Source organism: Euleptes europaea, chromosome 8, assembly GCF_029931775.1.
Source record: "Euleptes europaea isolate rEulEur1 chromosome 8, rEulEur1.hap1, whole genome shotgun sequence".
NCBI classification, from domain to species: Eukaryota; Metazoa; Chordata; class Lepidosauria; order Squamata; family Sphaerodactylidae; genus Euleptes; species Euleptes europaea.
The window spans coordinates 30,806,229-30,820,438 of record NC_079319.1 but is presented as its reverse complement, the minus strand read 5'-3'; the positions used below and the strand labels follow the sequence as shown (position 1 = coordinate 30,820,438).

Sequence of the window (14,210 nt, the reverse complement as noted above, 5' to 3'; positions counted from 1 at the left end):
ACTTTGGACATATTGTGAGAAGATAAGAGTCACTGGAAAAGACAATCATGCTAGGAAAAATTGAAGGCAGCAGGAAAAGAGGAAGACCCAACAAGAGATGGATTGACTCTATAAAGGAAGCCCTGGCCCTCAGTTTGCAAGATCTGAGCAAGGCTGTTAAGGATAGGACACTTTGGAGGACATTGATTTATAGGGTCGCCATGAGTCGGAAACGACTTGAGGGTCCTTAGCACACACACAGCCAAGGTCTGTAACTGAGTAAGTACAGGAAGATACATATGAGAGTATATATTTTGTTACATCTGTTATTGGGGATGTGGGTCATCACAGTAGTTAAAATTCTTATATGCAATCGTACGTAGATCCATAGGTTACAGAATCAAATGGTAAAACTACTAAAACATCTGTTTAAAAATATTAGCATAGGGCTGTTTTAAAACTATCCAGTGACTGATTCTTTAAATGTGTTTTTCTTTAGTAGAAAGGGTCAAAGAACAACTGAAACTCTCATTGGAAAACAAGAGTGGCTTGGTACAAACAGGAGAACTGATAATTGTGCTTGATGGTTTGGTGCTTGACTCAGAATCACTTACAAACTGCAGTTCACTAACCAGTAAGTTAAAGTGGGAAAAATAAACCGAGGAAAAATAACCCTTTTATTATCCCTTGGTATATGAAGGAGGGGAAAATCTAATTTTTTTCTTACTGTTTAGTAGAAGTCCAGCAAAATGGTGATGCTTTACGTGAAAACAGAGAAGCATCCACAAGAATCACTTCCAGGTCAGATTTCTTTTATATGCAACAATGGCAACAATGTGATTGTCCCTTTAAAATGTTAAATTGAATTGGTTTAATAGAATATCTGATTGTGTGTTTCAGGGCTAAACTGAGAGGTTTTCTCACTTGTATTCAGTTAATGGAATTGTTGGACTAAGCATTACAAACACTGTGTTGAATTCAGTTATAACTTCATTAGCATATAAAGTATCTGGCACATTTATGGAATTCAAAAGTATAAATGCTTTCATTTTCTGTAAGACAAAGTTGCAGGTATACCCTGGTAGCTACCTGGTTGTTAAGAGGAATTTTATGTTAGGTATCTCCTCTCAGATAAAGATTAGAAAGTCACTAAACCTGTTGCAAAATTCTGTTTTATAGCAACAAGGATAAGACACGCTATGGTAACAGCAACAGACGAAGGATAAATATTAACCTTGATTTTAGATAGTCCTCAGATTTTAGAATAATTTAATGTAACATAATGTAATTCAACTATATATTGTATTCTGATTTTATTTATCATATTTGTTTTTTATTTCTTTGTTGTTATTGTTATGCTGGTCTATGACCATAATAAAGTAAAGTATACCTGGTACTTGAGAAAGAGTTGCAAACTGCTGCACCCTAGCATAAATATCTTCAGTTTTGCCATCAGAGACGTAGAAAAAATAAAAGAGAGGGTATTCTTTAGGACAGAAGCTCTCTCAAGGAGTCATAGTAGTAGGAGTCATAGAAGTAGGACTACCAGCATATTTGGATATTAAGCTAAACTTTATAACATTGAAAACACTGAACTCTTGAATAATGATCATCATCAAGCATGTGTAGCCAAAATTAATGACAGTTAAATAAACATAATTCTTGAAAATGTTGCATATACAGTATAGTATACATAGGAATGTATCTAATTATCATGATTTAATTCTGTAAATTCTGTCTTTAAAAATTAAAAAATCACGCTAAAAATTAAAAATCATGAGTAAAACATGGGCTGCTTCCACACTACAGTAGTTTTATGTGGTGGTCAGGTTGCTAACACTATAGTGTGTGAAATCACCCTTGCAACGGAGATTTTAGACAGCGGAGGGTAATCTGTAATCCATTTTCTCTGTATTGTTAGCTGTGGTTATCCTTTTATACCCAATGTGCATTGAAATCCCTCCATTCTGTTCTCACATGACCCCCCAGGATTCTTTACCCACTCTTGTCAATTTTTTAAATTTTTTGAGGAGCAGTCCCCTCCCCTTCCTCCGTCCGAAAGGCAATGTGAGATTCTCACGTATTTTTTTAAACTCCTATATCATGCCTAATGCTGCATAGGAATAATGCAGTGCCTTTTAAAAACTTAAAAATGCAACAACACCCTCCATGTGCCTGCACTTCTGGAATCAAGTCTGCATGTCCTGTAGCTGGAACCATAAAAGTGGTCAAGTTCTCATGAGCCATTTGGATCATGGGAATGACCAGAGCCATGGTTGAGATTTCAGATGAGAGCAACTGTGTCCTTAAAGGGCTTAAGGACCTCCACTGTCTGATATTTACAGTGCTTTCCTGACATCTGAGGACAAAAGTCCTCAGGAGGCAAGGAACGGGCTGTGCCAGCGTTGGAGTCCTCACCGCCGTAAATGGCCCCAACATCGGCGTGGAGGGCCTTGACAAAGAACTAATGCCATTGGGCAAACAGTAGAGCTCCCTCTAAGATGCTCTGCTCTCCTAATTGCCTTCCAAAGATGCCTCTTCCCCCCTCCCTTTTGATGCCCTGGAAACCAGCCAAAAGGTGGGGAAACGGGACAGGATAATTTCCCCCACTTTAACAGTTGCTATTTAACATTTCCTGATTTTTGCCGAATAAAGTTGAATTTTTTTTTTTTTTTTTGCTTTATTCAGGACTGGGAAAGCTGGCTAGCTGTCAGATTTTTGTGTGTGTGTTCAGCTGAAAAAATGTCTGAAAAATACCGGTAAGGTATTTTCCAGGTATTTTTTCTGCTCAGATATACCAAATGCACACCCCTAATCCAGTCCAACCCAAGCTCACACTTTTTTATCTGTGTAGGATTTACTCTGGGAAATACATTTACATGTATCTAGCAGTAAAGTACTGAAGGCTCATCCCCTTTCTGCTACTTGTCTTAATTATAAAGCATTTAAGGATTTTCTTGTGCAGTGAGTTGCTGGTGTTGAAGGTTTTGGCCCAATTAAGTGCCTTTTCATTCTCGCAGGGTAACCTCTGTTTTTCATGTCTGACTTTATCTAAGTCAGTCTGATTGTTACTAGCATGAGGATATAGGTTTTATTTTCCAATCAAGCACAGCATTAAGGGGAGCAAGTAAGGAATTTGCCCTCTTGTAGTACTGTCGAGTGGGAGAAGCTTACTACTGTAATATGAAATGTACTACGTAAAAGTATTTTATCACTAAGATGACAGAACAGGAGCTTATTTATCTTCATTCAGAACGAACAGCTGCCATCCAGAACTTACAGTGGTAGAAAATGTTAGCCTTTACATTAGAAGTTGCAAACAAAACTAATAGAAACTTCTTAAAAATAAGAGTATGGATCAGTAACTCAAACACTAAGTTAATTAATTGTAATTGCCCCAAGGGGGAAGAACAAGGGATGGAATCCATTATATGACCACTCAAATGTAATTTGTAGCAAATTCGTTGACTTGTGCTGTGTACCTTATGTGCTGTTGGCAAGAGTTAATAAGCAGAACTGTTGCAATTCAGATTGATGATCATTTGGTTCCTTTTCATCAGAACTTTTATTATAATCATGCGAGTTTTATATGGAAGTACTAATCTAAAAATATTTATTTTGACAAGAATGCTGCCTTTTGATGTTTTTAATAGAATAGACAATCAACCGTCAAGTTCTGTAGTACAGGACCCATTCCCTACACATGCAATTAATGGAGACAGTGGGGACAGCACACCATCTGCTTCTCATATTGCACCCAGACCCAAAAATTCATCATCACCAAAACCAATTACAACCCAACCTGGCAACAACATTGGTAAGAGAAAAACAGTTGGAAAATGAGTCTTGTGAAAAGTTTTGTTACTTTTATTTTTTCAACTAAGCCAAATTAATTTCAGGAATTGGTTATAGATATATTTTTGTAGTTGGGATCTTAAAGGACCTATGAATTAGTGGGAGGCATTCATTGCATGTGCTCAGTTTTAAGGTTACTTTTTTCTGGTTTCATCTTCTGCTTGTAAACTATCTCTTGACTTTGGGAAGGCAGGAAAGACTGCAGTGGGAGTAGTAAGAAAATCCGCAGAGTGCATTCTTATGGTTCTTTGATACCTGCCCGTATGTATAATTACATTTATGTAGTGAAGTTTGAAGTATTTCTTTATTCTGGGATAGCAATCTGTTAAGGGAGAATTGATCTGTGTATTTAAAATGTTGGCAGCCTACATTTCTCTCCCTTGAGTGGGTCCCAAGGTGACTTATAACAACGCTGCTTGATCTTAAAACGAGACTAAGTAATGCCGAAGGCTTTCATGGTCAGAGTTCATTGGTTCTTGTAGGTTATCCGGGCTGTGTGACCGTGTGTGAAAATACCAAGACCACGGTCACACAGCCCGGATAACCTACAAGAACCAGAGACTAAGTAACTTTCTTAAAACAATTTTCTTTCTTGTACTTCAGATAATTCACAAAGGGAAGTGTGTACTATTAGTTATTTTGTGATTAAAACAAGTTAATATGCAACTAGAGTATTTATGCTGCTTAGGAGTAAAGTACCTACAGACAATTTCAATATACAATGTGTTTTATAGTTTATGTACTTCATTCTCTACTTTTCACAGTGACAATCAAGGTTAGTATCCTTTCCTCTTTAGGTGCTACCTCTAGCTCAATTTTTAATATGTCTCAGGTGGGGAATACTTTATATTAAACATTTTAATTGACTAAACACTTGCAAGGTGTCATCATTAACTGAGTTTATGTGACTATCATGTAATTGATATAGAATGTACACAACTATGATTTCTGAACAGGAAAAGGCAGTCATGTAGTGCTGAGGAAGAACTGAGCCTCTGAGGGATGTGAAAAGTTTGGGAAAATTTCACCATGAAACTATTGGCCTCAGTTATTTTCTACACCTGACTTCTAAATACTCCTTTTACTATATTTTAAGCAGAATATTAGAGTATAGTCCTTGAGTATTGGTATATGTGTAAAATGCCGCCAAATCTCAGCCAACGGCAACTCCAGCAAGAGGCTTTCAAGGCAGGTGAGAAGCAGAGGTGGTTTGCCACTGTCTTCCTTGGTGGTTTCCCTTTCAAGTACTGACCATTCCTGGCTTCTGCAATCTATCAAAATCATGAGATACCATGCTGCCTTCCCTCCCTTTATTGGTATACCTAGTCTTTATCCAGATATTGCAAATTGTACAGAATGTACTCCATGTGAACCATTGTCTAATATTTTTCCTCCCCTCACTTCCCAGTTAATTGCGAGCCATCCATGATGGAAGCTGATAATTGTTCAGCCTCTGAAACTTTTATGGATTCTGCAGAGGTATCCTCTACATCTGCAGATTGCACTACCACTACTATGGAACCTCCTTCAGCAACAGAAGCTACTAATACCTCTGAAAGCAGCACATCTACAACTGCCCCCAGTGTTTCTGCTGGAACTGAAACTGTTGCTTCCACAGACCTTGCATCTTCAGATCTGAGAAACAACGCAGTTGCAGAAGCAGCCAAACCAAGGGATTCTTCAAATGTGTCTGGGGAAGCTGTAAGACAACCGACTGCTAACAGCAGCGTAGAACCTTTGCCTCCAGGGTATATGGAATGTATTTTCATTAATAATATTACAGTGTGTAAACAAGACATTGCACATTAACATGTTTATTAGTTTTTAGCCTACTAGATTCAGTAGGTTGTAACTCTATCATGGTATATAAAAGACCCGGTATGACTTCTGGCATGACCAAATGATGAACTCTGCTGTGCTAATAAGCAGGGACAGTAGCTTTTCCTCTACAGTGGGAACAGCGGTACATGAAAGTTGTTGCTGTTGCTGAGGGAGAAAAGGGAAGACTTGCCCCTAGTGGGGTTTCTGGCTCACCTTCCTTTCCTCTACAGTGGTTGCTTCTATCAACCCATTTGTTTCTGTGAAGTGCATTATGTTTTGGAATAAGCATGTTTTCTTAAATCATTCTACTTGAATTAGTTTCCTTTGAGTAGAGATTTTCACCTTGAAATTTGTCAGAAATGCAGGACATTTTAATAAAGCAGTTAATTTCCTGAATTTGATAAGCTTCCATAGAGAGAGCCAGTATGGTGTAGTGGTTATGAGCGGTGGTTTGGAGTGGTGGACTCTGATCTGGAGAACCGGGTTTGATTCCCCACTCCTCCACATGAGCGACAGAGGCTAATCTGGTGAACTGGATTTGTTTCCCCATTCCTACACATGAAGCCAGCTGGGTGACCTTGGGCTAGTCACAGGTCTTAGAGCTCTCTCAGCCCCACCTACCTCACAGGGTGTATGTTATGGAGAGGGGGATGGAAGGTGATTGTAAGCCGGTTTGATTCTTCCTTTAGTGGTAGAGAAAGTCGGCGTATAAAAACCAACTCTTCTTCTAAGATGTACCCTCCACAAAGTATTTCAGGCTCTTTAAAAGCAGATAGAGAATGCTAGGCAAAAAGATAATACCACAGTTTTCAAACTAATTCATATATCCAGTAGCTCTTGTTTATCTGCATGAGCTGTTTTTGTGAACTAGCAGCATCTTTTCACATGGGGTCTTTATGTGTGGTGACCACATATATGGCCCCTACATGGAGGCACTGTTTGCATCCTCATGTGATCAGGCTGATTGCAACCTGGCCTGAAAAGGTCATATTATAATGCATGGGGTTGCTGACGTTATGAACTAACTTGCCCAGGGCTGCTCCATGAACAGAGATCTGAACCTTCTGCCCATTGAATGTTGCCCTGCTATACCAAAATTCTGCATTTCTTTCTGTCTTTCTGACTTTCTACTACAATATCTGTTCAGCTGGTAGTGCTTTTTCCAAAATATAGATTTTCAGTACTCAGTTATACATAGCTGCATCTACTGAAATTGATGGGATTAATGGTTGCTATAGACATGAGTAATTTCATACGCTGACACTATTTAAATGTTAGAAAGGGAATATTGGACTTAATGTAAATGTCCAGTTACTCACTGGAAGGAGAACATCCAGGAATTTACATCTCCTTCACTCTGCTCCCAGTGTGTTTAAATCAGGGACAGAGCTAGTTTTAATATACATCAATGGGTGGAAACTGCCCCTCTTAATCATGGTCACAATTTTGTCATGTTTACTCTGTCAGGTTATCTTCCTTCCACTGAACAGAATTAGTATTCATGTTCAATTCAGTGTTCTCTCATCATTCAGTGTAGGAAGATACATCAGAATGTCAAAACAATAGCAACACTTATAAAGTTTTCTTCCTTGCAGAAAAGGATAGAGGACATTCTGATCTCTAACTTTACCAGTACCTCCTCACTCTGTTGTTGAGGAAATAATATTTTTGTCTTCATTCTGATATCTACTATTATTCTCTGGTTTCTCTTGAACATTGTGATGGAACTTGTAGAAACTAGGCATTGGTTTAGATCAGGGGTCGGCAAACTCATTAGTCAAAAGAGCCAAATATCAACAGTACAACGATTGAGATTTCTTTTGAGAGCCAAATTTCTTAAACTTAAACTATATAGGTAGGTACACCGTTTATTAACTTAATAAATTTTAATTAAAGTTTTAAGTCTTAATTAAACTATAGGTACACTGAATAAAACTTTATATCATACTTAATAGTGATCTTATTTATTGATAAAAATTAAATTGTAAGTTCCTGCCATTTCCCCCTCCCCGTCCGGAGTCCTTGTCTGGAGGCCTGGTCTACCGCCATAAAAGCCTATTGGTGGACCTGGCCTCCGGCTGAGTCCCATTGGGAGGCCATGTCTACCCATTGGCTTTCTTGACAGTAGACCTGGCCTCCGGAGGCCCATAGAAGCCAACTGGTAGACCTGGCCTCTGAAGGGGGACTTTTTCCCCCTCCTCAGAGTCCAGGTCTACCGCCAAGAAAGCCAGTGGGTAGACTTGGCCTCCCAATGGGACTCAGTCGGAGGCCAGGTCTACCAAAGGAAGCCCACCCCGCCCAACAGCTGATAGGCGGGGGGGGGGCAGGAACCGCTGAGCCGCCAGCCCAGCAATCGTGCGGCTAGAGGGGAGGGGAGGCTTTAGCCTCCCAACCATTGAGCGCAAGGGAAAGGGGGACCCGGCCATTCTCCATGGCGGGGGGGGGGGAGACAGCGCGCCCGCTCGCCCGCTCTCTCTCTCTCTCAGGCACGCCAGCTCCGCAGCCTGGCTGCCGGTGCGAGTGGGCGCAAGAGCAGGGGCTCTGAACCAAGTTCGGAGAGCCGCACTCAACGGGCCAAAGAGCCGCATGCGGCTCTGGAGCTGCAGTTTTGAGACCCCTGGTTTAGATAATACAGCAGCTATGGGGAGTTTTTCCCCCAGAAGTGTCACCAGCCTAATATGGATAGGAGGGCTTCTGCCTTTACCCCTTTTTCATTTTCCTGCCCTGAAATGGCCCTGAGGGGCATTTGCTTGTTGTGCAGTTCTGCAACAGGGCAAATAACTCCCTCTGGGGCCATTTTGGGAGGAAAAAGAAGCCCTCATCCCCTCATGCTGTGGTCCTGATACAAATTAGGCTTTGCAATGGTTGGGGAAAAAGGTTCCCCTCAGCTCCTGTTTGGCTGCAGGAAAAGCAAGACTTGTCTCATGGCTGAACATATAATCTAGTTCTGCCCTAGATTACATGGGTATCTCAACTCTTCTTGGAAGTTCTTTCCTGGTGGTAAGAGTCCAACACATGGATAGCATTACTAGACCTTCTGAGGCACTCATGTTGGAAGAAAGATGGGTTATAAACATAATAAATAAATAAGACTGGATTAGATTAAAAAGATACGGTAGGTCTGGAGAACTTCTTTCTGTCCATCAAAACGGCATTAGCTGTTATACAGCCTCTTCATCCTGTTCATGCATTCAGCAATTATCTAAGTATCATCTGTTCCCCTTGTCTGGGTAGGAAATTGAGATCAACAGTTTTCTGGGATACAAAAACAAATAAGGTATAAGAAAGTGAAATATACAGATATTTTAAAGAAAATTGGTCATTGTGCACTTAAAAGATATCCTCATGCTTCAGGTGTTACAACTGAATATTGTACACTCATTGGGGCAGAGGGTCTTCCACTAGTTGCTTGCTGAAGTGTTGAAATGCTAGAGTGATTCACACAAGACATTGGTTGTTGCAGTATTCTCTCATTTTTCTTAATTATCTTGGACTTTTACATCTTGTAGAACCTTTTCATCAATTCCTTCATCTTTGATTGGCATCTAAAATATTTAGTCTATTTTGTCTAGAATATTTTAGCTCATCGTGATTTACAAAAATAAAAGCCACATTTTCTGTTTGTCTTTTTTGTATAAAAAATAACTTTGGTCTCTGAAAATTTCAATCACTGACTGTGCTGTCTGTTAATTTTTTTTTTAAAGGTGGGAACAGAGAAAGGATCCACATGGTAGAACCTATTACGTTGATCACAATACAAGAACTACAACTTGGGAAAGGCCACAGCCTTTGCCACCAGGGTAACTCTGAAAATATATTGATTTGGCTTTGTTCTTTTAGGGTTTTTAAAATTGTCATTTCCTAACTATACATTACCAAACATAACGAAGAAAAACCCCAAAAAGGAACATGCTAAAAAAATTAGAATAGCAAAACAAGTTACAGTTATACATTTTGTTTTACAGTTAGAACAAGTGGTTTTTGCAGCTTTATCAACTGTATATGTTCCTGATTAAATCACGTATTTCCATAAGTTCCTTGTACTAGATGGAAAATAAGAGTTGTTGTGTTGGATGGCAAAAGATATAAATGGATTCCAAACAGCATAAAAACCATCCGTAGTCACTTGAATTTATAGTCCACTAATACTTGTACCACATACCAAGTGTAATTTTTGGTATGAGTTTCCAATATTGAGATATGATGGATCTCGTAGCAACTAGAAATTATTAATGATTGATGTGCCAATTTGTTATTTTCCTTTGTAAATGACTTTAGTAAAGCCACATTTTAATTGGGTATTACATTTAATTTCAACATTTTGTTAATGTTAATATATCTGTTCCTTTAGACTCCACAACCAGACTTGATATCTCTCACTATTCAGGGGGGAGATTATACAGCTCAAAACAAACATTAAAAGGAATGAGGTTTCAAAACGTCTGCAACAGTTTAGACTCTCTATAATATATCAATTTCCAAAGAGCATTTTTTGTAGCTCCTAAATTTTTATGACATCTCCAACATTATGAAGATGTTTTATAGATATACTGAAGTTTTGCTGGTGTAAAGTACCATCTATATAATAACTTGAAGGGTTTTTTTCTTAGTCTAGCTGAAACTGATTTAAAAGAGAATGTTTTAATAGGTTTTTAAAGATCAGTCTTTTAAACAAAATGTATAGACGGGAGACTTTCTAATTACTTTAAAGGTTGCATGTTATATTACAAGGTGTTATGGAACCTACTGTACAATCCTATAAAATTGTGAGCTGAGATTCATAAAAATGTCTTCCGTGCTATATGTTTTTATTTTTAAAAATCTGTAGAAGTAAATAATAGTTCTGTCGGTACCATTTATATGAAGTAGTATAATGTTCTTGTTAAAAGTTCCTATAAATGCAAGGCATGTATAGCAGTGTATCAGATCTGAAAGGCAAAGATGAAATTTGCAAATAATTTTGAAATTTGCTATAGTGAAGTTTGGATTGAATAGTATGATCTGCCATTATGAGTTAATTCAAGATAAAGTACTGTGGCCTATTTTAGAATCTGTTTGCTAACCCTCACTGGATCTTCTCTAGCAACTGGCTCTAAAGTGAAGGGATGACAAGCCTGAGTATCTAAAACTTCTAATTGTGTGGCTAATTGTGCCAGTTCAGATGTGAGTAGGCTTAAAAAAAAAAAAGCTTCCTTGATTTTCAAAGGCTGGTTGTGCTTCCCATCTTTAGAACCTTTCTCTGCAGATGGTTCAGTGGCTGTGTCTTCAGGGGCTGTGGCTCAGTGGTAGAGTATCCCAGGTTCAACCCCCTGGCAGCTTACAATCAACAGGACTGGCAATGGGTAATGAGAAAGGCCTGAGACTCTGGAGAGCTGCTGCCACTCTGAGCAGATGATACTGACTTTGATGTGCCAAGGGTCCGATTCAATATAAGGCAGCTTCATGTGTGTTCTCATAATTAAAAGGTCTGAGCTAGTCTTTGTTACGGGGCACTGTTGGCTCATTAAATCAGTCTAGGCTTTGGACTTATAGTACCACAGCTGGTATGATTTCAGTTACTTTCTATTTTAAAAGAATAATAATGTCAGTGCAACAACTGCCATATGTAACATTATGTTAGTTTAATCTGGTCACATTGGCAACACAGGAAAGAACACTTGGATGGTTGCTTAGAGCCAGCTCTCTAATTTTGGAGCGGGTTGTCAGATTTTATTTTATACCTTGTTTATTGGGGGGGGGCATTTGGCAGGCTTAACTTTATGGCAAGGAAAGTCTTGGCAAAAGAATATTGCCAAAGGGAATTCAGTTGCTTATAGACAATTATTTTTTTATAATGGCTGGGTAGAAAATAGCTGCTAACGTTGGCTTTTTGTCGGGTAGGTGGGAAAGAAGGGTTGATGATCGTGGACGAGTTTATTATGTGGACCATAACACGCGAACAACAACATGGCAGCGACCAACAATGGAATCGGTCAGGAACTTTGAACAATGGCAGTCTCAACGCAATCAACTTCAGGGAGCTATGCAACAGTTTAACCAGCGATACCTCTATTCGGTAAATTTACAAAATGTAATATTGACGTTCCCCCCCCCCCCGATGGCCTTACATTAGATATTACATATACATTCCTGCATAATGCTGATTACTGAGACATTTCTTGGTATCTGGAGAGGTTCTGTAATGGGTTCAATTTCGTAACATCTCCTTATTTTAATAATGTATTCATTACTTATTTTGTTTTAAATGTATATCCTACCCTTATGCTCTTTTAGGCACCCAAGGCCTAAGTAAACTCCCTAAAAAAAACTACCCATAACAAACCATATAAAAATATAATTAAAAATTAGCACTAACAATAAAACAGCCAAGCTATATTATAAAAAGACTCCTTGCATCAGTGAAAGATGCTGAAGTAGAACAGAACCTTTGGATCCAACCTTAAAGAAATAGTGCCTTTTGGAGTTTTCCCATGGCTTATTTATTTACAATAAAATAATTACATTCCATGAGATGTATTAATTTTTCTTTTGCATTATTAGGCCTCAATGTTGAGTGCAGAAAATGATCCTCTTGGTCCTTTACCACCAGGCTGGGGTAAGAAATACATCTATATATGAAACAGAAACCAGTGAATTGTTTGTTTTAATTGTTGTTTTACATTGTTTTGTTTTTGTATTTCAGAAAGGAGAGTAGATTCAAATGATAGAGTATATTTTGTGAATCACAACACAAAGACAACACAGTGGGAAGACCCACGGACACAAGGGTGTGTTTACATGCTTTTCATCGATGTACTTAAATGAAATAAGATTAAATTAAATGAAAGATTACTGGGATTTTCCCCCCAAAAGTATATTTTTTATTTTTCATGCAGCTTACAAAATGAGGACCCCCTTCCTGAAGGCTGGGAAATTAGATACACCAGAGAAGGTGTTAGATATTTTGTTGATCATAACACACGGACAACTACCTTCAATGATCCTCGTACTGGTAAATCTACTGTGTAAGTAAAATGTTAGTGAGGATTTTAAAATGCTTCTTATCTTTATTCATGATAACCAGGGCTGGCTCCTGCACAGATTTATATTTTTAAAAATCTTCAAAATTAGGCCAGCTGTGGCTGCAATTTAGGTTCCTACAAAACCCCAGTTTGGAGAAAAATTGATTTGTAGGGGGAAAATGGGGCAATCCCACTTAACAAATTAAAAGTGATGCCTGTGCAAATGCAGACATCATAAAATACCATCGTATTCAGATAGCATTTTAAATTGCCTAGCAAATGTACTTGACTTTGTGGCAGCGGTTGCCACCACAAAAATAAGATGGTAGTGAGGAGGGAGGGAAGCAGATCTGAAGTCACTGCAGGGTGGAGGGAGTGGAGCCAGAAGGAGGGAAAGAAAGCAAAGGCTTAAGCCAGAGGGGAGCATTGTAGGCTGTGGAGGAAAATAATGTAATTCTGAAGCTGAATGAAATCTTTTGAAATCTTGGAATTGTTGGTATGCCATTGAAAGTGCTGTGAAATTTTAACGTATTTTTTGCTTAATGCTTTACAGAAATAAAGGGCCACAAATTGCGTACGAACGCAGCTTTAGGTGGAAACTGGCTCATTTTCGTTACCTGTGTCAGGTACTGTAATTATAACAAATTATGTCAATTTTAATATTCTTTGAATATATATTTGATAATTTTCCTGTTTGTTTATAGTCAAATGCTCTGCCTAGCCATGTGAAGATCAATGTATCCAGACAAACACTGTTTGAAGATTCCTTCCAACAGGTAACAGTGTTTACTACTTTCAAGTTCACTAAAGTGAAGCACTAAGTATCTGAAGAGCTTTTAAGCTTACTTGGTTATGTAAAAACTTCTAGGAAATCTACCTGCCTCTGAAGCAATTTTTCTGTAAAACTGTTAGAATTTTTAGACTTTTGATACTGTGTTGTCTAAAATCCAACCTAAGAAATCTGTCCTTACTACATTTTAGGGGCAAACTAGAGGTTACTTTTTACACAAGTTCTCCATTGGGGTGTGCAGGCATACTGTTGCTGCAACTCTTGGCTCCTGTGTAAAAAGTGCAGCTAGAACCAATTCTGATCGAAGTGTGTGTGTTCCTACCCCCCCCCCCCAGCTACTTTTGGTAGTTGAAACAAAACAACCCGGGGATCACAGGGGTGGGTGTTATTCAAGTAAATGGTTTGTTCCATATTTATCCTATATTATTCCATCTCTGTTTTACATTCAAAAATTTTATACAGATCATGGCTTTAAAACCCTATGACTTAAGAAGACGATTGTATGTCATATTCAGAGGAGAAGAAGGATTGGATTATGGTGGTTTAGCCAGGTAAAATTCTAATTTAAAACTGTTTAAAAGTGTTGCAGGAAGCATGCTATACTAATATACTACCATGTGTGAAGATTGGTTGTGTGTAATCAGGGGACATATGGCTCACTTATCAATTCAAGCCCAAATTCACACTAGGATACAGAAATTGTGGTGGTTTGAGCTAGATAAAGTGTCCTTTTGGAATCTTCCACAAACATGCCCAAATGAAGT

At 38.5% G+C, this 14,210-nt stretch overlaps 1 protein-coding gene across 2 annotated transcripts in view; it reads left to right on the top strand.

The window, feature by feature from the left end:
- The window catches only part of WWP1 (WW domain containing E3 ubiquitin protein ligase 1), a 51,883-nt gene that overhangs the window by 23,047 nt on the left and 14,626 nt on the right, over positions 1-14,210 (top strand). Inside the window, exons 4-15 of one of the 2 annotated variants that reach the window (XM_056854873.1) lie at positions 479-613; positions 717-780; positions 3,633-3,796; positions 5,243-5,582; positions 9,360-9,455; positions 11,536-11,710; positions 12,196-12,250; positions 12,338-12,422; positions 12,531-12,659; positions 13,210-13,282; positions 13,361-13,432; positions 13,909-13,997. In XM_056854873.1, the coding sequence (XP_056710851.1) occupies positions 479-613; positions 717-780; positions 3,633-3,796; positions 5,243-5,582; positions 9,360-9,455; positions 11,536-11,710; positions 12,196-12,250; positions 12,338-12,422; positions 12,531-12,659; positions 13,210-13,282; positions 13,361-13,432; positions 13,909-13,997 (1,477 nt within the window). Of the gene's footprint in view, positions 1-478; positions 614-713; positions 781-3,632; positions 3,797-5,242; positions 5,583-9,359; positions 9,456-11,535; positions 11,711-12,195; positions 12,251-12,337; positions 12,423-12,530; positions 12,660-13,209; positions 13,283-13,360; positions 13,433-13,908; positions 13,998-14,210 lie in introns of both variants that reach the window. The other variant, XM_056854872.1, reaches the window with a different exon arrangement.